At 45.4% G+C, this 26,494-nt stretch overlaps 1 protein-coding gene across 1 annotated transcript; it reads right to left on the reverse strand.

The window, feature by feature from the left end:
• Nucleotides 1–612: 612 nt before the first annotated feature.
• Nucleotides 613–22,331, reverse strand: VAPB (VAMP associated protein B and C). The gene is made up of 6 exons (XM_063459653.1): nt 22,141–22,331; nt 8,090–8,242; nt 5,231–5,334; nt 4,606–4,686; nt 3,920–4,096; nt 613–2,783 (listed from the first exon to the last, which is right to left on the reverse strand). The coding sequence occupies exons 1-6, from the start codon at nt 22,196–22,198 to the stop codon at nt 2,625–2,627; spliced, it is 732 nt and encodes a 243-aa protein (XP_063315723.1). The 5' UTR covers nt 22,199–22,331; the 3' UTR covers nt 613–2,624.
• Nucleotides 22,332–26,494: the final 4,163 nt, after the last annotated feature.

Consider the following 26,494-nt stretch of genomic DNA (forward strand, 5'->3'; position numbering starts at 1 on the left):
GGAGGAGAGTCCCCAGCGCCGGAGAAAGGCAAATGTTTAACCCCTTAACCCCTCTTGAGCCCAGCGGGAGGGGGAACTATTAACACTATAGTGCCAGTAAAGCGAGTTTGTTTTTCAGGCACTATAGTGGTCCTTTAATATTGATTATTAGCAATAAGCGGTTTCAGGACTGCCGGTGGTTCAGGAATCACAACCAGAGTTTATTCATAAAACCAACTCTAAATTGTGGCAAATTAAAATGTAAATGACATGTAGGAACCATTCTCCAGCTGGGATATTTTAGTCTGAATGTTGGTACACACAGTGGCATGGCCTAACACAAACTGCATCCAAGTGGAAGGCGAGAGATTTCGTTTTGCCCAGCCCTATTACGATGCATGGTGTGACATAGCTGAAAAGAGACTTGTGTCCATCAAGTTCAGCCTTCATCACATGTGTGCCTCTTCTCTTTGTCTAGTGAACCCCAGAAAGCTACATAGACTGAGATCTGCATCCAAGCTCCCATTAGCAGCCATTACAGTCAGATAAGTCATGGTAGAGAGTTCACATGATACTAAATACGAGGTCACAGCTAACACAGACAATGTGTATATCATGTAAATTAGACAAAAATCCAAATCTTAGTTTTTCTTTAATATTTTAATTTTGGAAGAGGGTGTGGACAACCCTAACTTTTGTAAGAAGACTAAACAGTTTGCTTAGAACGAACAACAAACTTGTCCTACATATCGCCCGAGCCGTGACAAGGCTGCTCCTCAGACAGTCAGCTAATGATTGATCGTCAGAAATCTCTTCTCTCCCCAGGTATGAAATGACCAGAACTGCCCCCTCCCTGTGACTCGTCCCATGAATACATATAAAAACAAGCAAGCCTGAACTTAGCGTGAAGCTTTTGGCACAGGAGAACTTAATAAAACGACACTGTGAAGGAAGCCCGGTACCACAATCCTGATCCCCAGATATAATTTAGATGTGCAAACCAGCACAAAGTGAAGAGATCTAGAAAGTGGAAGACAGGAGCTGGGAAACACTCGTGGGTACAGCTGTTAAAGCAATAAAGCAGATTACAGGATACCTGCTATATTACATACAGGGCCAGAATCTAAATAGTAGGGGAGGGGATTTCAATTCTTACTATTCATTTTCACAAAGAGGAAAATATGGAGACAAAGCTAATATTATAACTTGGAATCTCTCGCACCCTGGAGTTCCCAATTTATTACAGTGAGGAGCATGCTCAGGGCATATTTACTAAACTGGGAATTGTGAAGAACGCAAAAGGGAAAAGCTAATTTTAGATCAAAATAAATTAGCTAGAAAACCTTTTTTTAAACTGTGCTAGCTTTCAAGTTCCATTTTGCTCTAACGATTCACAATTCCCTGTTCAATTCTCAACAATTCGTAATTTAGTGAATATCCCAAGTGGTATTTAATGTTTTCTGTCAATCATCTTCATGCATAAACAGGTGAGACATAAGCAAAAAAAAAAATAAGACAATCTAGGCAGAAGGTCTTAAAAAGCAATAGCACCACCTAGTGCCTTTGCAAAGAGCTGCACAGAATCACAAATACTGGTCTATTGCCTGGAAGGGAGGCTTTCAGGATTAATGTCATTTTTATCTTATTCTTACATCCCCGCATGCAAAATATTCAGGAGTTCTTTTCAGCAGAAGAGTGTACAGATGTGTTACTACAAAAAGCAACTCAAGACATCTATTAGATACACATATTTATATTGCACGCACCCACGTGTGTTTATATTGTCCAGTTTTAACACAAGGTAGGACAGGAGCGTGTTTAACCTGTTGATAGAAGAATCCTTTTATCTCACTGCACAAGAGAAACATGAATTTAGTGTTGCTTGGTCCCTTAAAAAAAAAAAAAAAAAGTGGTGTTTGTTTCTTCATATCAATACTTAAACATTACCAGATACGGTCTGCTTTATCTACCATGCCAACCTGGAGCAAGAAACAGTCCATGTTCATAAAGTCTTGCAAAGCATCACCTAAACCGAACAACTTGTAACCATTGATATAGAACCGTTGGAACTAAGAAACCCACAAACCAAAATATCCCCTCTGTGCACCGGGCAGAACTTCTACAAAACTGAAGTCGGGAATGAGGGCAACAACTGCGTGAGGCCAGGGTTCAAGAGGTGGACAAACAAGGAGACATCATTTATAAGCAGCATGTATGATTAATATATTCATATATGTATATAATCTGGAAACAATAAGCTACCATCTATTACCACCAGGGAGGGGGGCAGATCAGTGCAGAGTATTATTCTCATTTTTTTTGTTTTTGTTTTTTTTAAAAGATATAACCCAGCAACACATTCCCAGAGGTTAAAAATGTGTTTTCTTCTTCATTAAAATAACATTAGACAGTACGATGTTAAATTATTAATCATGATGTCTGTTATTCGAGCTAATGGATCATACTGTGAGGACGTGACGTCAGAAGCGGACGGTATAATTGCACAGGGAGGTACTTGAAGGCGAGAACTGTGAAATGTTTTATATTTTCTCTCCTTTTAAAACATTGTTAACATTGTTAAATTTAAACTTTCTTGATATGGCTACACCATTGACAGTATGATTTCTGTATTTTACATGCTCCATTTACAAGGCCACTTTCCCCACAATTACACCAATAATGAAGAACAAGATGATGAGGGCAAGTATCCGAGTGTTTAAACCCTCCTCTTTCGCCAGGGTGGATGATGAAGACAGAGGATTATTTGCCGTTTGAGGTTTTCTCATTCTCAGTCCATCTTCCTCCTGAAATATAAACAGAAGAGGTTTGTTTTCTCCCCATAGCAGCCTGCCAGTCAACACACATGTAGGAGAGATTAAAACACAGAGCTGTGAGTGGTACTGCTGTAATCCTCTTTATAGCCAATGCTGTTTGCTGGGTTTTAAAACCCACCAATGACAAAGGATGACGTTATAACTGATCACTTTGCCTAAACAACACCATTTGTTATTTATTAGACGTGCAAAAACTGTCTGGAAGTGATTTGTCCAAATAAAATACCTGTTAGTCGATAACGGAAAAAATTGATTCTGAATCAATGTGAACCACAGGCAAAACTGTTCTGAATCAATTTGTTCTTCGGCCGAATGACTTCAAATCCATTTCTGTACGTATACCATTTATATGTTATCGGGTGGTGGATCATACAAACTTTATGGTGAAAGAGTGGAGATCCTGTTTGTACCAAGCACCTAGATGACCAGGTGTATAGATTAAGGTGTAAGGTGTATAGATTAAGGTGGATACAGAATCAACACTGGGGGTCCCTTGGTATGTGTGCTAAGTTTATCTCATCAAAACAGGAAGACATATACACAGATGGAAAACAAAACTGCCGCCTAGGCAGATAGAAGCTGCACCACAGGTAACTTTGTTAAAGCTCCATTCACAGTTTCCAGATGCAATCACATGTTCTGTGCACAACACTTGGGTGGAGACAAAGCATTATCCTCAATCAGCGATGTCTCTCAGTGAATCTTATAGCAGTGTTAATGAATGCAGTTACAAGCAATTCGGTGCAGAGACCGAGACATGGGATCTTTTTACACCTTTGTGTGTACAAGGATCATAAACTGTTATGATGCTCGGATTACAGCATGTAAGATATATTGTAGATAAATTGTAAACTGGTGTAAATTTAAATATTACAGATCAGTGTAGCAAGAAATGGCTAGCAAATTGCAGAATAGTGTACAGAAACAAAGCCAGGAATACGCAAGGCGAGTCAAAATTCAAAAAACACTATTAAGACTTGATTTTTTTAATTATCAAACATTACGAACGAGAGACTACAGTGTGAGCCGAATCGCTAACACAGAGCAAAGGAACCCAAAATTTATTGCTCACGAATGCAAGATGTAGTGACATTTAGAGAGTGTACCTTAACCTGCTTATTTTCTTCTCGTAGCCTCTGGATTTCAGTCTGCAGCCGCTTGTGGTCATCTAGCAATCTCTTATACTCTCCATCATCTAAATTGGAGCTTATCGATTTGGACAGAGTGGATGATTCGGTCTTTGTTACCGTGTTAGAGATAACCTTGTTTATCTCTCCCTCGTGCTGAAAACACAAGAATTGTGTGACAAGTCGAAAATTAAAAGCGGCCAATCAAATGGTCATGTTTTGTGTGTTAAAATGTCATTGTAAATAAAACAGTAAGTTCTGCAGAGTCATATACCCTGCTCTAGTTTGAATCATGTTTACACCCTACAGGAGTGGGTTACATATTGTTTGACTCCGATAAAGATGGATGTTTTTATTTCTGCCATTGGCAGCATAGCCTCCAAGTTTCTGGGTTTGAAAATCCGCTGCACACGGCAAGTTTGATGCACACTAAGAGAAGGTAAATGTAAATACTGGAGGAGTTGGATAATTTGCCAAGAAAAGTTTCTTTGATCTCCCATGAGATTGTGTGTAAAGCGATAATGAGTATTCATTTATCACACTTCAGGGAACATAATAAATGGCACTGTTTTCTATGAGAGCAAAATATTGTACGTTTTCATTAATTCCAGGATTTTATTTTACACATTTATACCATTGTAGGTCATTAAAAACAGGACACTCACAGTCTTCTCATTCTCTGACGGGAGCTCAAACTGACAGCGCAGTTTGGAATCCATGAGCTCCTCCGGCTTGGCCTCTTTCCACTGAACAAGTTACAAACGAGAGTAAAATGAAAAGAAAACCAAACGAAAGATTAGTTAGCAAAGAATCGATCATAAAACCTGAAGCAATGGATGATTTTGTATGGTAGCATTACAGCAACAATGAAAAGGATTCTGGGAGGAATCATAAACTAGATCTGCTGTGTGCATGGCGTTAAGAATTAAATAAGGTCATTTCTACTCCCTTCATCTACGCAGAGCAGCACAAACGTCATACAGAAAAACTTTCACTTCATTAGACTTCATGCATTTTATAACAGCTGGAGAAGAGAAACAAACTGGCACTAAGCCACACACGAAGGGCAGCACACGATAAGCAGCTACAATGATACAGGAGGGCCAGAGAATGCCACTTGTAAAAATATATGGACAATATTTCTAATGGTGGATTGTACAAAGGACAACTAGTAAAAGTGCCAACTACACACTAAAGGCTTTCAGAGACGGTCTGAGAAATAATCATAGCAACCAGAAGTGAGAATGAATGATCCATGTGTAAACACATCTATAGATTCACGATACTCACAACTGCTTCCATATCGGTGGTGTCCGACGGCGCGACCATCGACTGCACCATGAATTTGTGTTTGCTTTTCTCATTGGGGTCGTAGTCGAAAGGCTGGAGCATCACTGAAACAGAAAGCAGAGGTTACTCCAGAGGCAACATTACCGAACCCAGTACTAAGCACTGTTACAGCTATTCAGAGGCGATTTGTTGGCTTGTCACCAGTTAAACATCTCACTGGAAGCCCTAGAGGAGGAAAGCTCCACATAAAAACATACCAGGTGCTATAGGGGAGGAAGTAATGAGTGCGTAGGAGAGAAACACAAATAAGGAACTCTAATTGGTGTAGGGAGCAAATATAGAACTCATGAGTTTGGAGCTTTGGCTTCATGGGTTACGGTTCACAGCCAGACCCAGAACTACTGGAAACCTCACTTATAACAACATCAAGTACTCCATAACACATTAACGGTTATGGGATTATTAAATACCAGGTAAACTGCTCGCCTTGTGTATTAATTCAAGTTTTATGTAGTTTTTCCTCTCTATTACACTCACCTACATTAACCGGTCTCACTCAATCACACTACAGATGATGCTAGGGAATTCTGGGTAATAACCTGCCTTATCCCAAAATCACACAATATACAGAGCTTCCCCTGCAGCCAGGGGTTCTGGGTAATAACCCGCCTTACCCCATAATCACACAATATACAGAGCTCCCCCTGCAGCCAGGGATTCTGGGTAATAACCCGCCTTAGCCCATAATCACACAGTATACAGAGCTCCCCCTGCAGCCAGGGGTTCTGGGTAATAACCCGCCTTACCCCATAATCACACAATATACAGAGCTCCCCCTGCAGCCAGGGATTCTGGGTAATAACCTGCCTTACCCCATAATCACACAGTAAGCAGAGCTCCCCCTGCAGCCAGGGATTCTGGGTAATAACCCACCTTACCCCATAATCATCACACAATATACAGAGCTTCCCCTGCAGCCAGGGATTCTGGGTAATAACCTGCCTTACCCCATAATCACACAGTAAGCAGAGCTCCCCCTGCAGCCAGGGATTCTGGGTAATAACCCACCTTACCCCATAATCACACAGTATACAGAGCGCCCTCTACAGCCAGGGATTCTGGGTAATAACCCGCCTTACCCCATAATCACACAGTAAGCAGAGCTCCCCCTGCAGCCAGGGATTCTGGGTAATAACCCGCCTTACCCCATAATCACACAGTATACAGAGCTCCCCCTGCAGCCAGGGATTCTGGGTAATAACCCACCTTACCCCATAATCACACAGTATACAGAGCGCCCCCTGCAGCCAGGGATTCTGGGTAATAACCTGCCTTACCCCATAATCACACAGTATACAGAGCTCCACCTGCAGCCAGGGATTCTGGGTAATAACCTGCCTTACCCCATAATGACAGTATACAGAGCGCCCCCTGCAGCCAGGGATTCTGGGTAATAGTCTGCCTGTGTGAGTCTGGCAGCAGTATTTTCCTTAGTAGCAGAAAGAAAGTATAAACATATTATGGACATGGCATTTGATTTCCATTAAATCTAACAAATTGCTTATATGAATTTAACTGACAAAATAGAAACCATAAATTTCCAATTATCCAGAAGTGACTGTGTATAAGTATATATTATGTGAAATGGAGTCAGGGCAGATAGTCTAATAAGTACACAGAGGAAACCAACATGAGCATAACAAAAAGGAAAACTACCACCAGAACCAAAACCCGTCCAAACAGGAGAAATGCTAAGCCTTGCTACCAAGAATTGGTTCCAATCCTATCCAATCACTGACCGCAAATCGTTCCAGTGAGCTAGACAGCTTTTACAATGCCCCCTCTACAGAGATATTCGGTATCAGTTGAATCAATCCATTAATTAATTAATTAATTAATTAATCAATCACTCAAGCAAATAAAGTTGCAGCCAAAGACCTAAAGATACAGCAAAATGAGAAAATATCTGAGCCAAACAGTTACTAATAGAGCTACTGGACAGTTCTGCTCATGGACTGCTGGATCCCTCTATAGAGCAAACCAGGACCACAGTCATTGGCTGAGAGTGTCAGCTGTGCAGTCTTAGCCAACAAGTGCTGCTCTGTAATGGCTGCTTTACGGAGACATCACTCCCCCTGCTGGAGAAGACTGGAAGAAGCCATGTTGTTGGTAAGACACAAGTACGTTGTCAAACTGTGCTAAAACAGCATGACATCCTAACATGGAACAGAGCCAGGGCACTGCTGGCACCACAATCACTACAGTGGGCTGTAGTGGTTATGGTTGCAGCGTTCTAACTACAATCCAAGATCTCTTAGAATAGCTGCTTATCCATGTGTTGGCTCAATAATCTAAAGCCCAAGCAGAATCCTTCGAGTCTGACTGGCTTATATGTTAAAGCTGCTTTGCCCGATCATGGATCAGTTATGACTGTATACGGACAAGCGGCAATCTCAAAACATATTTCACTACGTACACATAAGGTCTGTGAAAAATAAACCGAGCAGAGTATGGTCTGTAAATCCCTTATTCAGTCAAGTGAAATAGTCAGCTATTCTTTCTTAAACCTGAACTTCACTTTGATGTCTCACTTTTAGTAAAGTAGGTCTCCAGTTTGCAGGACCACCTGTGCACTTAGAGGGATGAATGCCTTGGATGAAAACTTGCATGAAAATGCAAAAAAAAAAAATTTAAAAGGGTTTTTTACATTAGTTTGTGCAAATGTTACTTTCTTCTGAAGAGTTTTTTTTTTTTGTCCTATGAGGAAACCAAATCACAAGTAGAGTCTTTTAGCATGGATTTATTCCCAGATGTAAAAAGCATTAATTGTTTGGATATTACAGGACAAGTTCTACTTACCAGAAACATTGACGGAGGAGCCCCCCTCGATGAGCCCGCTGTTTGGCCGCACACAGTACCTGCGAGGAGCTGTGGTCTTCACTTTGAAGCAGACTTTTTTCTCTATGGGATTGGTGAGTTTCAGGGTTGTTGTAACAACATCTGTAAAGGGCCCTGCAAGGAACATGAGTAGAGGGGTTAGATTTTACCCACCTGATAATCATGAAATGCACAGCATTTTATAAAATCGCCCAATCTGGGAACGAATGAGTAGAAACATTTACTGAATCAGACCCTGAAAATGATTTCACACACCAAAAACACAGATCATAGACTGCAAGCTCTGTGGGTCATTTTGTGAAATACAGATACAGTGCATGGAAATATGTGGGCAAGACTGGGGGTAGAGGGAGAGTGAGTTCTTCCGGGGTCAGTATTCTCACACAATTGAGGAAAGAATGAGGTCTGAACTTTTCATGGGAGAAGAGAAGATATAGCCTTTCCCCTACAAATAACACTAAACCAGACAGGGCAGATTCCTCACGGTGCAAGTGGTTTCCGATCTCATTTGGCCCCTTCACGCTAAACGTATTATGATGATTCCCGCAATATCATTATTGGACAATAAATCTTCAAAACAACATGTACTTTATATTCTGGCTATTTAAAGTATGCACTGCTCGTATTAGAACAGTAAAAGACTGACATGGTTAATTGTAAACGTATTCCATTGAACAGAATGAACCTTACAGACAGGTAAAAGAGGTTCCGATCCAATATATTTATATATAGAGAGAAGAAACCCCATGTGCTCTGCAGGAATCCTGTTGGCACAGGCTGCGTGAGCTTTGTGGATCCTAAGGCTCGGGAAATTAATCTCTTTACAAGGTATTTTAAAGTCCATTTTATCAGCTACTTGCTGGGATTAGAATCAGAACTCACAGAGTGCGTGGAAAGAGGCAGGGTTATTCAATAAACTTAGAATTGTCAGGAATTCATGCTAAACTTCGAGCAATTCTCACTTTAGAAAATAACTCAGAGCGTTGTTCTGCAGACTTGGGCAATGCTCCACACAGAGCAAGTCTACACAAAGGACAAAGTGGAAATGATAAAACAAGCACTTTGCACTTCACAAGAGGCAATAAATAACAAGCCAGGCACTCTCTAATAGTAAGTAGGCTGCCAAGGAAAGTCAGCTCCAGCTACTCTCAGACACACCTTGAAACGGCAGCTCAGTCTCAGGAAGCATATTGCTTCCCATTCCACAGTCTGGTTTTGTACTTTAACTTGAAAGGGATTACCCCTATTACAGCCGGTAAACACTGCTATCCGTCACACAGAATTCACAAAAAAACAACCAGAACCATGTGATATGTAGTATGTACACAGAGGTAGCATTTACCTATTTTACAACAGTGTGAGACCCCCCCTCTCCCACCACAAAATAAATTAGCGAACGACCGATTATCCGTCTGGCCGATATTCTGTATTTTTAGCAATATCGGTAAATAAATATACCGATATTGTCGATAATGCAGACCAGGGCCGCCATCAGGGTCCTGCGGGGCCCAGCACACTCTTACTTACCTTCCCAGCAGCTCCCTTGTCTAACTCTTGCGAGTACAGCGGCCGTCAGAACGTTGCTACAGGTTACCATGGCAACGCTCTGCACAGCACACAGGCCGCAAGAGTTAGACAGGGAAGCTGCTGGGAAGGAAAGTAAGACTGTGCTGGGCCCCCCAGGGAATGTCTAAACGCCCCACCCATTTTACACACTTAACATACCTACACAAACACACACACTCTGCATTCATTATACACATTATACAAACACAAACAATGCATCCACAATACACACACACACACACACACACACTGCATCCACGGTACACAAACACACTCTGCATTCATTATATATACACACACACACTGCATCCACTACACACACACACACACACTCTGCATTCATTATATACACACACACACACACTGCATCCACTACACACACACACACACACTCTGCATTCATTATATACACACACACACACACTGCATCCACTACACACACACACACACACTCTGCATTCATTATATATACACACACACACACTGCATCCACTACACACACACACACACACACACTCTGCATTCATTATATATACACACACACACACACTGCATCCACTACACACACACACACACACTCTGCATTCATTATATATACATACACACACTACACAAACACACACACACTGCATCTACAATACACAAACACACTCTGCATTCATTATATATACACACTGCATCCACTATACACACGCACACTACACAAACTGCATCCACTATACACACACACACTGCATCTACAATACACACATACTACACAAACACACTCTGCATTCATTATATACACACACATTACACAAACACACGCTGCATCCACTACACACACTACACAAACACACACTGTATCCACAATACACACATACTACACAAACACTCTGCATTCATTATATACACATACACACTATATACACACACACACACACTCTGCATCCACTATACACACATACACACACTCTGCATCCACTATACACACATACACACACACACACACTCTGCATCCACTATACACACATACTACACAAACACACTCTGCATTCATTATATACACACACATTACACAAACACACGCTGCATCCACTACACAAACACACACTGTATCCACAATACACACATACTACACAAACACTCTGCATTCATTATATACACATACACACTATATACACACACAATACATTCACTACACACACACACACACACACACACACTCTGCATCCACTATACACACATACACACACACACACACACACACACTCTGCATCCACTATACACACATACACACACACACACACACTCTGCATCCACTATACACACATACTACACAAACACTCTGCATTCATTATATACACATTACACACATAATACAGAAACACACATGCTGCATCCACTATACACTCACACAACACAAACACTGCATTCATTATACACACACACACACACAAACTACATTAACTACACAGACACACACACGCTGCATCCACTACTCAAACACAGACACTGCATTCACTATACACACACACTACACAAACACACTGCATTCACTATACACACACACTACACAAACACACTGCATTCACTATACACACTACACACACACGGCATTCACTATACACACACTATACACACACAGCATTCTCTATACACACACTACACAAACACACTGCATTCTCTATACACACACAGTACACAAACACACACCGCATTCACTATACACACACTACACAAACACCGCATTCACTATACACACACAGTACACAAACACTACACAAACTGCATTCACTATACACACACTACACAAAGTGACTAATACTATATGTACTAATGCCTGGATGTTGAGAATAGCTTCCTTCTGTGATATCTATCACCGAGGGAATGGCTTATAGAGGTGTGAGTATTGTAAATCACAGCACAAGAAATAGAGGAGCAAGGAGCCGGTATTGTTATGGTCCTTTACAGGAAATCAAGCACACAGCATGACGAGGAGACGCCGTTAATCTCCCTACAAGAACCTTCGTCCTTTATGCCCAGGTTCCCAAACATTCATGTTTCCAGCTCGTATCACTTCTATTTTAGATTTGCTGACATCGAGAAGCTGCCAGGATCAGACATTACTGAGACGATGATCATTCAAAGGCTGTATACATTACACAGACTGTTGTGCACTAAAGCTTCTCATTCGTGCAGCTAGTTGCGTCTAAACTAAGCTCAATCCTGGGGTGTAAGGTTTAGGATATTCACTCCGTGCCCCAGTATATTATTATGTTATTTATATAGCGCCAACAAATTCCGCAGTGCTTCACAGTGGGTGGACGAACAAATATGTAGTTACCAGACAAGTTGGACACACAGGGACAGAGGGATTGAGGGCCTGCTCAGTGAGTTTACATGTTAGAGGGAGTGGGGTATAGTGACAGTAACAGAGGGATTGAGGGCCTGCTCAGTGAGTTTACATGTTAGAGGGAGTGGGGTATAGTGACACAGTAACAGAGGGATTGAGGGCCCTGCTCAGTGAGCTTACATGTTAGAGGGAGTGGGGTATAGTGACACAGTAACAGAGGGATTGAGAGTCCTGCTCAGTGAGTTTACATGTTAGAGGGAGTGGGGTATAGTGACACAGTAACAGAGGGATTGAGAGTCCTGCTCAGTGAGTTTACATGTTAGAGGGAGTGGGGTATAGTGACAGTAACAGAGGGATTGAGGGCCTCCTCAGTGAGCTTACATGCTAGAGGGAGTGGGGTAAAGTGACACAAAAAGGTAAGGATAGTATTTGACTAATGACAATTTCAAGAGAGGAATGGGTCGGGAGCTATTAACAGTTTAATTGATATGCTTTGATGAAGAAGTGGGTTTTTAACAATATTTTGAAGGAGTGGAGACTGGGTGAGCATCTAACGGAGGAGGGAAGCGAGTTCCACAGGAACGGTGCAGCCCTCGAGAAATCTTGAAGGCGAGCATCAGAGGTGGGAGTATGGACAGAAGATAGACGCAAGTCTTCAGCAGATTGTAAGGGCCTAGACGGGACATACTTGTGTATTAGGGAGGATAGATAGGTGGAAGCCGCATTAAGTAGGATATTATAAACCCAAATTGCTCAGAAAAAGAAATCACGAACAATCTCTGAAAGAATATTGACCACATATAAAAACCAGCAGCTGCAGCGTTAAATGTGGCTCAGCAATTAGTGGCAGGAAAGAGCAAGCTGCATCTCTCGGCATAGGAGCCTGGGATTACTTGACCTAAATGTTAAAACCGCCCAGTGAGAACATCGCCAAGGTGAAGCATTGAGATCGGGTTCTGGATAATACAGACTGATGCACAGTGTACGTGAACAGCACAATAACAGTCTCTAGGCCCGAAGGAGCTCTCAGAGGGCCCAACTAGTCCAAGGCTTCACCGCTGTGTCCTCTGCACCCTAAGATAAAGACAGCGGATACTTATGAAATAGCTGTGTTTGAGTCCGCTGTGCTCTTATTGGGGTCAAAACATACCCCATTAAGGGAAGTAAACAGAAGCCAGGCAAATTGTTTCATACGTTTTGATGAAAAAAGGCAAGTGAGAACTGGATAACGGACCGCTGTTATCTTCCCTCAACGCAAATTAAATGAGATATCTGTGTCCAGCGTGTTACCTCGCTTTATTCGTGGTTATTGTGATTAACCACTTCCTGGTGTGGCACGAACTCACTGCAGAAGCTGCAAATTCTGGAAATTTAGAGTCAAATGCTCAGAGTTCAATTTTTTCATGGCATCACAAACTAAACCGAGAGGTGAGGCCAATGGAGAATCGTGATCCCTGGGATAAGCCGAATACTTGCAGAAAACTAAAGACATTCATATAAATTTTCACTTAATTTAAAGATACTTTTTTCAATTCAGTCAATTGTTCTGATCCTCTCCCTATGGTAAGTGCTAGAGTGTGTATTGACAGACTGCTTGGAGTGCAGAGGGGAAAGTGTACTTAGATGGTCAGTAGGTAGATCCTGGCAGCGATACATTTACTAGCAGTACTGTCAGACTGCGTGGAGAGCCGAGGGGAAGGGGTAATAAGATGGTCAGTAGGTAGATCTTGGCAGCGATACATTTAATAGTACTACTGGCAGACTGCGTGGAGAGCCGAGGGGAAGGGGTAAAACGATGGTCAGTAGGTAGATCCTGGCAGCGATACATTTAATAGTACTACTGGCAGACTGCGTGGAGAGCAGAGGGGAAGGGGTAAAACGATGGTCAGTAGGTAGATCCTGGCAGCGATACATTTAATAGTACTACTGGCAGACTGCGTGGAGAGCCGAGGGGAAGGGGTAAAACGATGGTCAGTAGGTAGATCCTGGCAGCGATACATTTAATAGTACTACTGGCAGACTGCGTGGAGAGCAGAGGGGAAGGGGTAAAACGATGGTCAGTAGGTAGATCCTGGCAGCGATACATTTAATAGTACTACTGGCAGACTGCGTGGAGAGCCGAGGGGAAGGGGTAAAACGATGGTCAGTAGGTAGATCCTGGCAGCGATACATTTAATAGTACTACTGGCAGACTGCGTGGAGAGCCGAGGGGAAGGGGTAAAACGATGGTCAGTAGGTAGATCCTGGCAGCGATAGATTTAATAGTACTATTGGCAGACTACGTGGAGAGACAAGGAACGCATTCTGCTGATGACACATCGTGTCCACTGTCCTCAACAAAAAGCAAACATTTGCAAGAAACCTGTCATTCAGCAATACATAAAATACTGATCAGGTTTAAAAGCAAGAGCAGCTTTTAAATGCTACAAGGTGGTGTGTCTTGTTTACTGGAAGATTTTCACGGCTCTGTCCTGGGGAAGACCCTACATTATAAACTCGGAAGACAATGCTTAGTGTTAACATGGGGCTGCTAGGGCATGTAACGTACAATCAGAATTACACCATATACTAAGAAAATAATGATATATTTTATAAGGAATGCCAAGCCCCAACCTTAAATGTGCAATAACGTTTGAGCAGTGGTTTTGAAGAAAGATTAAAGCTAACTGTGGTGCGTACTGAGGAGGGGAAGAGAAGAATTGCTTATGTTAGAAAGAAAAGCGACTTATAACGATTACATGCAAACAGCACATGTGAGAATTCACTACATTGGGAATATGAAGGATTGACAAGGGAAACTCATTTAGACAAATTAGCACAGAATGCAAAATAGGAGAGTCCAGATATTTTATCTTTTTAAAATACTCAGGTCAATCCTCAGCTTTTTGACTACATTTTGAAATCCAGATTTCAATCCCCCAACACCAACCTGCCAGTACGTGGTTCAATACAGACACCATCACTCTCGGAACGTGAGGTACTGACCACGCCATCGTCACCCTGTCTCTCGGAACGTGAGACACTGACCACGCCATCGTCACCCTGTCTCTCGGAACGTGAGGCACTGACCACGCCATCGTCACCCTGTCTCTCGGAACGAGAGGCACTGACCACGCCATCGTCACCCTGTCTCTCGGAACGAGAGGCACTGACCACGCCATCGTCACCCTGTCTCTCGGAACGAGAGGCACTGACCACGCCATCGTCACCCTGTCTCTCGGAACGAGAGGCACTGACCACGTCATCGTCACCCTGTCTCTCGGAACTTGAGCCAATACAGACCACGTCATCATCACCCTGTCTCGCAGAATGGAGCCAATACAGACCACGTCATCATCACCCTGTCTCTTAGAACGTGAGACAATACAGACCATGCCACCATCACCCTGTCTCTTAGAATGTGAGCCAATACAGACCACGCCACCATCACCCTGTCTCTTAGAACATGAGCCAATACAAACCACGCCACCATCACCCTGTCTCTCAGAATGTGAGCCAATACAGACCACGCCATCATCACCCTGTCTCTCAGAACATGAGACAATACAGCCACACCACCATCACCCTGTCTCTTAGAACATGAGCCAATACAGACCACGCCACCATCACCCTGTCTCTCAGAATGTGAGCCAATACAGACCACGCCATCATCACCCTGTCTCTCAGAACATGAGACAATACAGCCACACCAAAATCACCCTGTCTTTTAGGACGTGAGACAATACAGACCACGCCACCATCACCCTGTCTCTTAGGACGTGAGACAATACAGACCACGCCACCATCACCCTGTCTCTTAGAACGTGAGACAATACAGACCACGCCACCATCACCCTGTCTCTTAGAACGTGAGACAATACAGACCACGCCACCATCACCCTGTCTCTTAGAACGTGAGACAATACAGACCACGCCACCATCACCCTGTCTCTTAGAACGTGAGACAATACAGCCACACCACAATCACCCTGTCTCTTAGGACGTGAGACAATACAGACCACGCCACCATCACCCTGTCTCTCAGAACATGAGACAATACAGCCACACCACCATCACCCTGTCTCTTAGAACATGAGCCAATACAGACCACGCCACCATCACCCTGTCTCTCAGAATGTGAGCCAATACAGACCACGCCATCATCACCCTGTCTCTCAGAACATGAGACAATACAGCCACACCAAAATCACCCTGTCTTTTAGGACGTGAGACAATACAGACCACGCCACCATCACCCTGTCTCTTAGAACGTGAGACAATACAGACCACGCCACCATCACCCTGTCTCTTAGAACGTGAGACAATACAGACCACGCCACCATCACCCTGTCTCTTAGAACGTGAGACAATACAGACCACGCCACCATCACCCTGTCTCTTAGAACGTGAGACAATACAGCCACACCACAATCACCCTGTCTCTTAGGACGTGAGACAATACAGCCACACCACAATCACCCTGTCTCTTAGGACGTGAGCCAATACAGACCACGCCACCATCACCCTGTCTCTTAGAACGTGAGCCAATACAGACCACGCCACCATCACCCTGTCTCTTAGAACGTGAGACAATACAGCCACACCACAATCACCCTGTCTCTTAGAACGTGAGCCAATACAGACCACGCCACCATCACCCTGTCTCTTAGAACGTGAGCCAATACAGACCACGCCACCATCACCCTGTCTCTTAGAACGTGAGCCAATACAGACCACGCCACCATCACCCTGTCTCTAAGAACGTGAGACAAATTAAACCTGATTTAGCAAAATTATCCACAACAGAACTCGTCATGATTTAAAGGAAGGGTTAATAGCTCAAATCTGTATTTGTCCTCTTTAAAGTGCCATGCCTAACGTAACTTAGTGTTCCTTCAAAGGATATAAAGCTTTATCTACACAATGTACCAACGAATGGCCAGAAATTCTTTCTATTGAAATATATTAACTATACATTATTGAACTTCTGATGGCATAACTATAAGGCCTAACGAAGTGAAATTAAGGATTGGATAATGAGAGCAACGGCAAAAACAGCCACCCCACATTCAAGCAAGAGAGCAGCATCAATCAAATGCTAGTGTGCACCATGGACTACCTGACGCAAACATATTTCTAATGACCGAGGTCACAATGAGATGGGGCCTTGTTAGCAGATGTGTGGGGCTCTATTAAAGGGACACCTATTTAATTACCTACAATTGTATCCGCTTATTCTCATTAATCTGGTTATAGTGTCTGATTCCCCTTGTACCATCATTTCTTTCAGCATTAAAGTTTTTAATGCTGAACAAGAGCCCCCGGCAGTCCATCCCCTTTGTGCTGCTTTGGCTAATAAGGAAGTATTAGCCTGAGCAGCAATGGGCAGCTGTGATTGGCTGAGAGTGTCAGCTGACTGCTTTTAGCCTGTCAGAGCTCCAACTGACGGTATGACAACAAAGAAGTGTGTATTCTCAGCCTTAGCTACAGATACAGAAGGGGCCGGACTCTTATTTTGTGGCATACTGCACGAACATAGTTCAATACTGAATGGATGGACAGTGCCAGGGAACTCCAGGCACTATAACCAATTCAAAAGAGATGAAATGGTTATAGTGTTTACAGTGTCCCTTTAATATAAGTACCCCATGTGTGGCAATTGGAGCAGGCATTGACTTGATGTTACTAGTGAAATGTTCCTGTTTTTATCCCGCCTGATGTCCGACATGGGGTCAATCCGCAGCACCAGGACACCTGTAAGTACTCAAAATCACAGCATCGGTTTTTACATGTCATCAGGTATTTAATTTGCTATACAGTATCATGTACTGTGCACTATGGGGTATCACTAATGGCAACCTGAAATACAGAGGCAGTCAATAAAAGTGTAACATACACTCTGAAAGCAATGTTAGCAGTGCAGGTATTTGAGCAGTACAGCGTTGTAGTATCATCGAGTTTGGGGGATATATCCGGGTATTATGGGGGGTACAGACAGTATATTGGGGAGGAGGGGGTATGTTGGGGGTACAGACAATATATTGGGGAGGAGGGGGTATGTTGGGGGTACAGACAGTATATTGGGGGGGGAGTGATACAGTATAATGTGTATAGGGCGGTAGAGTATATTGTGGAGGGGTGAAACAGTATAATAGGAGGAGGAGGGTAGTATAGACAGTATATAATGGGGGGGTTATACAGTATAATGTGTAGAGGGGGTACAGTCAGTATATGGTGGGAGGGGGTGGGGGTGATACAGTATAATGGGAGGAGGGGGTGGTATAGACAGTATATATTGGGGATGATACACTAATGTGTAGAGGGGGGTACAGACAGCATATTGTGGGAGGGGGTGATACATTATAGTGGGAGGAGGGGGTGGTATAGACGGTATATATTGGGGGGGTGATGCACTATAATGTGTAGAGGGGGGTACAGACAGTATATTGTGGGAGGGGGTAATACAGTAAATTAGGAGGAGGGGGTATGTTGGGGGTATAATATATATATAGGGGGAGGGGTAGTACAGTAGAGGAGAGGGGGTAAATTGGGGTGACAGTATATGGGGGAATGGGGTATATTGGGGGTGACAGTACAATAGGTAGAGGAGGGAGGTATAGTATATATATACATGGGGGTATATCGTGGGGAGGAGATACAGTATAATAAGAGGGGAGAGGGGTGTAATAAAGATATATGGGGCTAAATTGGGGAGGAAGTAGGAGGTGTAATATATATATATATATATATATATATATATATTTTGGGGGGGTGATACAGTATATGAGTAAGTGTTGGGGGAGGGGGTGTAATAAATATATATATGAGGTATAGTATAGTATATATACATATATTTATATATAGGGGGTATATTGGGGTAGTACAGTATAATAGTAAATGGGGGAGGGTGGTATATTATATTAGTAAGTGTGGGGGTGTAATATATATATGGGCGCTATATTGGGGGTATAGTACAGTATATTAGTAAGTGTGGGGGAGGGGTGTAATAAAGCTATATGGGGGCTATATTTTGGGGGTATAGTACAATATAATTGTATGTAGAGGGGGTAAGTGTGAGGAGGGGGAGTGTAATATATATTTTGGGGGGTGATACAGTATATTAGTACATAGGGGAGGGGGTGTAATAAAGATATATGGGGGTATATTATATTAGTAAATGGGGGGAGGGGGTATATTATATCAGTGGGGGAGGGGGTATATTATATTAGTAAATGGGGGGAGGGGGTATATTATATTAGTAAATGGGGGAGGGGTATATTATATTAGTAAATGGGGGGGAGGGGGTATATTATATTAGTAAATGGGGGGAGGGAGTATATTATATTAGTAAATGGGGGGAGGGGGTCTATTATATTAGTAAATGGGGGGAGGGGGCATATTATATTAGTAAATGGGGGAGGGGGCATATTATATTAGTAAATGGGGGGAGGGGGCATATTATATTAGTAAATGGGGGAGGGGGTATATTATATTAGTAAATTGGGGAGGGGGTATATTATATCAGTAAATGGGGGAGGTGGTATATTATATTAGTAAGTGTGGGGGTGTAATATATATATGGGCGCTATATTGGGGGTATAGTACAGTATATTAGTAAGTGTGGGGGAGGGGTGTAATAAAGCTATATGGGGGCTATATTTTGGGGGTATAGTACAATATAATTGTATGTAGAGGGGGTAAGTGTGAGGAGGGGGAGTGTAATATATATTTTGGGGGGTGATACAGTATATTAGTACATAGGGGAGGGGGTGTAATAAAGATATATGGGGGTATATTATATTAGTAAATGGGGGGAGGGGGTATATTATATCAGTGGGGGAGGGGGTATATTATATTAGTAAATGGGGGGAGGGGGTATATTATATTAGTAAATGGGGGAGGGGTATATTATATTAGTAAATGGGGGGGAGGGGGTATATTATATTAGTAAATGGGGGGAGGGAGTATATTATATTAGTAAATGGGGGGAGGGGGTCTATTATATTAGTAAATGGGGGGAGGGGGCATATTATATTAGTAAATGGGGGAGGGGGCATATTATATTAGTAAATGGGGGGAGGGGGCATATTATATTAGTAAATGGGGGAGGGGGTATATTATATTAGTAAATTGGGGAGGGGGTATATTATATCAGTAAATGGGGGAGGTGGTATATTATATTAGTAAGTGTGGGGGGTGTAATATATATATTTAGGGGGGCTATATTGGGATGAAGGAAGGGGGGGTGTAATATATATATTTAGGGGGGCTATATCGGGAGGAACGAAGGGGAAGGGTGAGGAGGGGGTGTTGGGTGTTGATATATATTTAGGGGGGCTATATTGGGAGGGAGGAAGGGTGAGGCGGTGTTGATATATATTTAGGGGGGCTATATCGGGAGGAACGAAGGGGAAGGGTGAGGAGGGGGGGTTAGGTGTTGATATATATTTAGTGGGGCTGTATTGGAGGGAGGAAGGGTGAGGGGGGGTGTTGATATATATTTAGGGGGCTATATCGGGAGGGAGGAAGGGTGAGGGGGGTGTAATATATATATTTAGGGGGGCTATATTGGGAGGGAGGAAGGGTGAGGGGGTGTAATATATATATTTAGGGGGGCTATATTGGGAGGGAGGAAGGGTGTAATATATATATTTAGGGGGGCTATATTGGGAGGGAGGAGGGGTGAGGGGTGTAATATATATATTTAGGGGGGCTATATTGGGATGAAGGAAGGGTGAGGGGGTGTAATATATATATTTAGGGGGGCTATATTGGGAGGGAGGAAGGGTGAGGGGGGTGTAATATATATATTTGGGGGGCTATATAGGGAGGGAGGAGGGTGTAATATATATATTTAGGGGGGCTATATTGGGAGGGAGGAAGGGTGAGGGGGGTGTAATATATATATTTAGGGGGGCTATATTGGGAGGGAGGAAGGGTGAGGGGGTGTAATATATATATTTGGGGGGGCTATATTGGGAGGGAGGAAGGGTGAGGGGGGTGTAATATATATTTGGGGGGCTATATAGGGAGGGAGGAGGGTGAGGGGGGTGTAATATATATATTTAGGGGGCTATATTGGGAGGGAGGAAGGGTGAGGGGGTGTAATATATATATTTAGGGGGGCTATATTGGGAGGGAGGAAGGGTGAGGGGGGTGTAATATATATATTTAGGGGGGCAATATTGGGAGGGAGGAAGGGTGAGGGGGGTGTAATATATATATTTAGGGGGGCTATATTGGGAGGGAGGAAGGGTGAGGGGGGTGTAATATATATATTTGGGGGGGGCTATATTGGGAGGGAGGAAGGGTGAGGGGGTGTAATATATATATTTGGGGGGGCTATATTGGGAGGGAGGAAGGGTGAGGGGGGTGTAATATATATATTTGGGGGGGCTATATTGGGAGGGAGGAAGGGTGAGGGGGGTGTAATATATATATTTGGGGGGGCTATATTGGGAGGGAGGAAGGGTGAGGGGGGTGTAATATATATATTTAGGGGGGCTATATTGGGAGGGAGGAAGGGTGAGGGGGGTATAATATATATATTTGGGGGGGCTATATTGGGAGGGAGGAAGGGTGAGGGGGGTGTAATATATATATTTGGGGGGGCTATATTGGGAGGGAGGAAGGGTGAGGGGGGTGTAATATATATATTTGGGGGGGCTATATTGGGAGGGAGGAAGGGTGAGGGGGGTGTAATATATATATTTGGGGGGGCTATATTGGGAGGGAGGAAGGGTGAGGGGGGTGTAATATATATATTTGGGGGGGGCTATATTGGGAGGGAGGAAGGGTGAGGGGGGTGTAATATATATATTTAGGGGGGCTATATTGGGATGAAGGAAGGGTGAGGGGGTGTAATATATATATTTGGGGGGGCTATATTGGGAGGGAGGAAGGGTGAGGAGGAGGAGGGGTGTAATATATATTTAGGGGGGCTATATTGGGATGAAGGAAGGGTGAGGGGGTGTAATATATATATTTGGGGGGGCTATATTGGGAGGGAGGAAGGGTGAGGAGGAGGAGGGGTGTAATATATATTTAGGGGGGCTATATTGGGAGGAAGGTGGAGGGTGAGGGGGGAGGAGGTTGATATATAAAGATGGCGCCCCGCTCGCCCGGCTGTTACCTCGGAATTTGAGCTCCTGTTGCGGCTCCAGTAGCAGCACCTGCTCCGTTTTGGCCATGGCGGGCTCGGGGCGGCGGGGGTCGGGCGTGGCGGGCTCCGGGTGGGGGTCGGGCGCTCTCAGCCCGGCGGCAGCTGCTGACCTGATGATGCAGCAAAGCGGCGGACAGAGGGCGGAGGCTGTGTGACGTCACGGACACTGCAGGCCCCGGGCGGAACGGCGCATGCGCGGGAACGGGGCGGAGACAATGGGCTGGGCCGCGACTGGCGGGGGCGGGGCGGAGACAATGGGCTGGGCCGCAACTGGCGGGGGCGGGGCTAACAGCAACAGTGCACGCTAAGGGCGGGACTAACAGCAACAGTGCACGCTGGGGGCGGGACTAAAAACGAGACTGTACGTTAGGGGCGGGGCTAACAGTAAGACTGTACGTTAGGGGTGGGGCTACAGCTTCCCAGTTACTGACTGCAGGGAGGGAACAGCTACAGCTTCCCAGTTACTGACTTACTGCTGGGAGGGAACAGCTACAGCTTCCCAGTTACTGACTGCTGGGAGGGAACAGCTACAGCTTCCCAGTTACTGACTGACTGCTGGGAGGGAACAGCTACAGCTTCCCAGTTACTGACTGCTGGGAGGGAACAGCTACAGCTTCCCAGTTACTGACTGACTGCTGGGAGGGAACAGCTACAGCTTCCCAGTTACTGACTGACTGCTGGGAGGGAACAGCTACAGCTTCCCAGTTACTGACTGACTGCTGAGAGGGAACAGCTACAGCTTCCCAGTTACTGACTGACTGCCGGGAGGGAACAGCTACAGCTTCCCAGTTACAGACTGACTGCCGGGAGGGAACAGCTACAGCTTCCCAGTTACAGACTGACTGCTGGGAGGGAACAGCTACAGCTTCCCAGTTACTGACTGACTGCTGGGAGGGAACAGCTACAGCTTCCCAGTTACTGACTGACTGCCGGGAGGGAACAGCTACAGCTTCCCAGTTACAGACTGACTGCTGGGAGGGAACAGCTACAGCTTCCCAGTTACTGACTGACTGCCGGGAGGGAACAGCTACAGCTTCCCAGTTACAGACTGACTGCTGGGAGGGAACAGCTACAGCTTCCCAGTTACTGACTGACTGCTGGGAGGGAACAGCTACAGCTTCCCAGTTACTGACTGACTGCTGAGAGGGAACAGCTACAGCTTCCCAGTTACTGACTGACTGCTGAGAGGGAACAGCTACAGCTTCCCAGTTACTGACTGACTGCTGGGAGGGAACAGCTACAGCTTCCCAGTTACTGACTGACTGCTGGGAGGGAACAGCTACAGCTTCCCAGTTACTGACTGCTGGGAGGGAACAGCTACAGCTTCCCAGTTACTGACTGACTGCTGGGAGGGAACAGCTACAGCTTCCCAGTTACTGACTGACTGCTGGGAGGGAACAGCTACAGCTTCCCAGCTACTGACTGACTGCTGGGAGGGAACAGCTACAGCTTCCCAGTTACAGACTGACTGCTGGGAGGGAACAGCTACAGCTTCCCAGTTACTGACTGACTGCTGGGAGGGAACAGCTACAGCTTCCCAGTTACTGACTGACTGCTGGGAGGGAACAGCTACAGCTTCCCAGCTACTGACTGACTGCTGGGAGGGAACAGCTACAGCTTCCCAGTTACAGACTGACTGCTGGGAGGGAACAGCTACAGCTTCCCAGTTACAGACTGACTGCTGGGAGGGAACAGCTACAGCTTCCCAGTTACTGACTGACTGCTGGGAGGGAACAGCTACAGCTTCCCAGTTACTGACTGACTGCTGAGAGGGAACAGCTACAGCTTCCCAGTTACTGACTGACTGCTGGGAGGGAACAGCTACAGCTTCCCAGCTACTGACTGACTGCTGGGAGGGAACAGCTACAGCTTCCCAGTTACTGACTGACTGCTGGGAGGGAACAGCTACAGCTTCCCAGCTACTGACTGACTGCTGGGAGGGAACAGCTACAGCTTCCCAGCTACTGACTGACTGCTGGGAGGGAACAGCTACAGCTTCCCAGTTACTGACTGACTGCTGGGAGGGAACAGCTACAGCTTCCCAGCTACTGACTGACTGCTGGGAGGGAACAGCTACAGCTTCCCAGTTACTGACTGACTGCTGAGAGGGAACAGCTACAGCTTCCCAGTTACTGACTGACTGCTGAGAGGGAACAGCTACAGCTTCCCAGTTACTGACTGCTGGGAGGGAACAGCTACAGCTTCCCAGTTACTGACTGCTGAGAGGGAACAGCTACAGCTTCCCAGTTACTGACTGACTGCTGGGAGGGAACAGCTACAGCTTCCCAGTTACTGACTGACTGCTGGGAGGGAACAGCTACAGCTTCCCAGCTACTGACTGACTGCTGGGAGGGAACAGCTACAGCTTCCCAGTTACTGACTGACTGCTGAGAGGGAACAGCTACAGCTTCCCAGTTACTGACTGACTGCTGAGAGGGAACAGCTACAGCTTCCCAGTTACTGACTGACTGCTGGGAGGGAACAGCTACAGCTTCCCAGTTACTGACTGCTGAGAGGGAACAGCTACAGCTTCCCAGTTACTGACTGACTGCTGGGAGGGAACAGCTACAGCTTCCCAGTTACTGACTGACTGCTGAGAGGGAACAGCTACAGCTTCCCAGTTACTGACTGACTGCTGGGAGGGAACAGCTACAGCTTCCCAGTTACTGACTGACTGCTGAGAGGGAACAGCTACAGCTTCCCAGTTACTGACTGACTGCTGGGAGGGAACAGCTACAGCTTCCCAGTTACTGACTGACTGCTGGGAGGGAACAGCTACAGCTTCCCAGTTACTGACTGACTGCTGAGAGGGAACAGCTACAGCTTCCCAGTTACTGACTGACTGCTGGGAGGGAACAGCTACAGCTTCCCAGTTACTGACTGACTGCTGGGAGGGAACAGCTACAGCTTCCCAGTTACTGACTGACTGCTGAGAGGGAACAGCTACAGCTTCCCAGTTACTGACTGACTGCTGAGAGGGAACAGCTACAGCTTCCCAGTTACTGACTGACTGCTGGGAGGGAACAGCTACAGCTTCCCAGTTACTGACTGACTGCCGGGAGGGAACAGCTACAGCTTCCCAGTTAATGACTGACTGCAGGGAGGGAACAGCTACAGCTTCCCAGTTACTGGCTGACTGCTGAGAGGGAACAGCTACAGCTTCCCAGTTACTGACTGACTGCTGAGAGGGAACAGCTACAGCTTCCCAGTTACTGACTGACTGCTGGGAGGGAACAGCTACAGCTTCCCAGTTACTGACTGACTGCTGGGAGGGAACAGCTACAGCTTCCCAGCTACTGACTGACTGCTGGGAGGGAACAGCTACAGCTTCCCAGCTACTGACTGACTGCGGGGAGGGAACAGCTACAGCTTCCCAGTTACTGACTGACTGCCGGGAGGGAACAGCTACAGCTTCCCAGTTACTGACTGACTGCTGGGAGGGAACAGCTACAGCTTCCCAGTTACTGACTGACTGCTGGGAGGGAACAGCTACAGCTTCCCAGTTACTGACTGACTGCTGGGAGGGAACAGCTACAGCTTCCCAGTTACTGACTGACTGCTGGGAGGGAACAGCTACAGCTTCTCAGTTACTGACTGACTGCTGGGAGGGAACAGCTACAGCTTCCCAGTTACTGACTGACTGCTGGGAGGGAACAGCTACAGCTTCCCAGTTACTGACTGACTGCTGGGAGGGAACAGCTACAGCTTCCCAGTTACTGACTGACTGCTGGGAGGGAACAGCTACAGCTTCCCAGTTACTGACTGACTGCTGGGAGGGAACAGCTACAGCTTCCCAGTTACTGACTGACTGCTGGGAGGGAACAGCTACAGCTTCCCAGTTACTGACTGACTGCTGGGAGGGAACAGCTACAGCTTCCCAGTTACTGACTGACTGCTGGGAGGGAACAGCTACAGCTTCCCAGTTACTGACTGACTGCTGGGAGGGAACAGCTACAGCTTCCCAGTTAATGACTGACTGCAGGGAGGGAACAGCTACAGCTTCCCAGCTACTGACTGACTGCTGGGAGGGAACAGCTACAGCTTCCCAGTTACTGACTGACTGCTGAGAGGGAACAGCTACAGCTTCCCAGTTACTGACTGACTGCAGGGAGGGAACAGCTACAGCTTCCCAGCTACTGACTGACTGCGGGGAGGGAACAGCTACAGCTTCCCGGTTACTGACTGACTGCCGGGAGGGAACAGCTACAGCTTCCCAGTTACTGACTGACTGCTGAGAGGGAACAGCTACAGCTTCCCAGTTACTGACTGACTGCTGAGAGGGAACAGCTACAGCTTCCCAGTTACTGACTGACTGCTGGGAGGG

The sequence above is a fragment of the Pelobates fuscus genome, chromosome 6 (genome assembly GCF_036172605.1).
Source record: "Pelobates fuscus isolate aPelFus1 chromosome 6, aPelFus1.pri, whole genome shotgun sequence".
Taxonomy (NCBI): domain Eukaryota; kingdom Metazoa; phylum Chordata; class Amphibia; order Anura; family Pelobatidae; genus Pelobates; species Pelobates fuscus.

Coding starts and splice junctions, on each gene's coding strand:
- VAPB (XM_063459653.1), bottom strand. CDS start 22,198: ATGGCCAAAACGGAGCAGGTGCTGCTACTGGAGCCGCAACAGGAGCTC. Junction 5,335..8,089: donor CTCCTCCGTCAATGTTTCTG/GTAAGTAGAACT, acceptor TTTCTGTTTCAG/TGATGCTCCAGCCTTTCGAC. Junction 4,097..4,605: donor CGTCAGAGAATGAGAAGACT/GTGAGTGTCCTG, acceptor TTGTGTTTTCAG/CACGAGGGAGAGATAAACAA.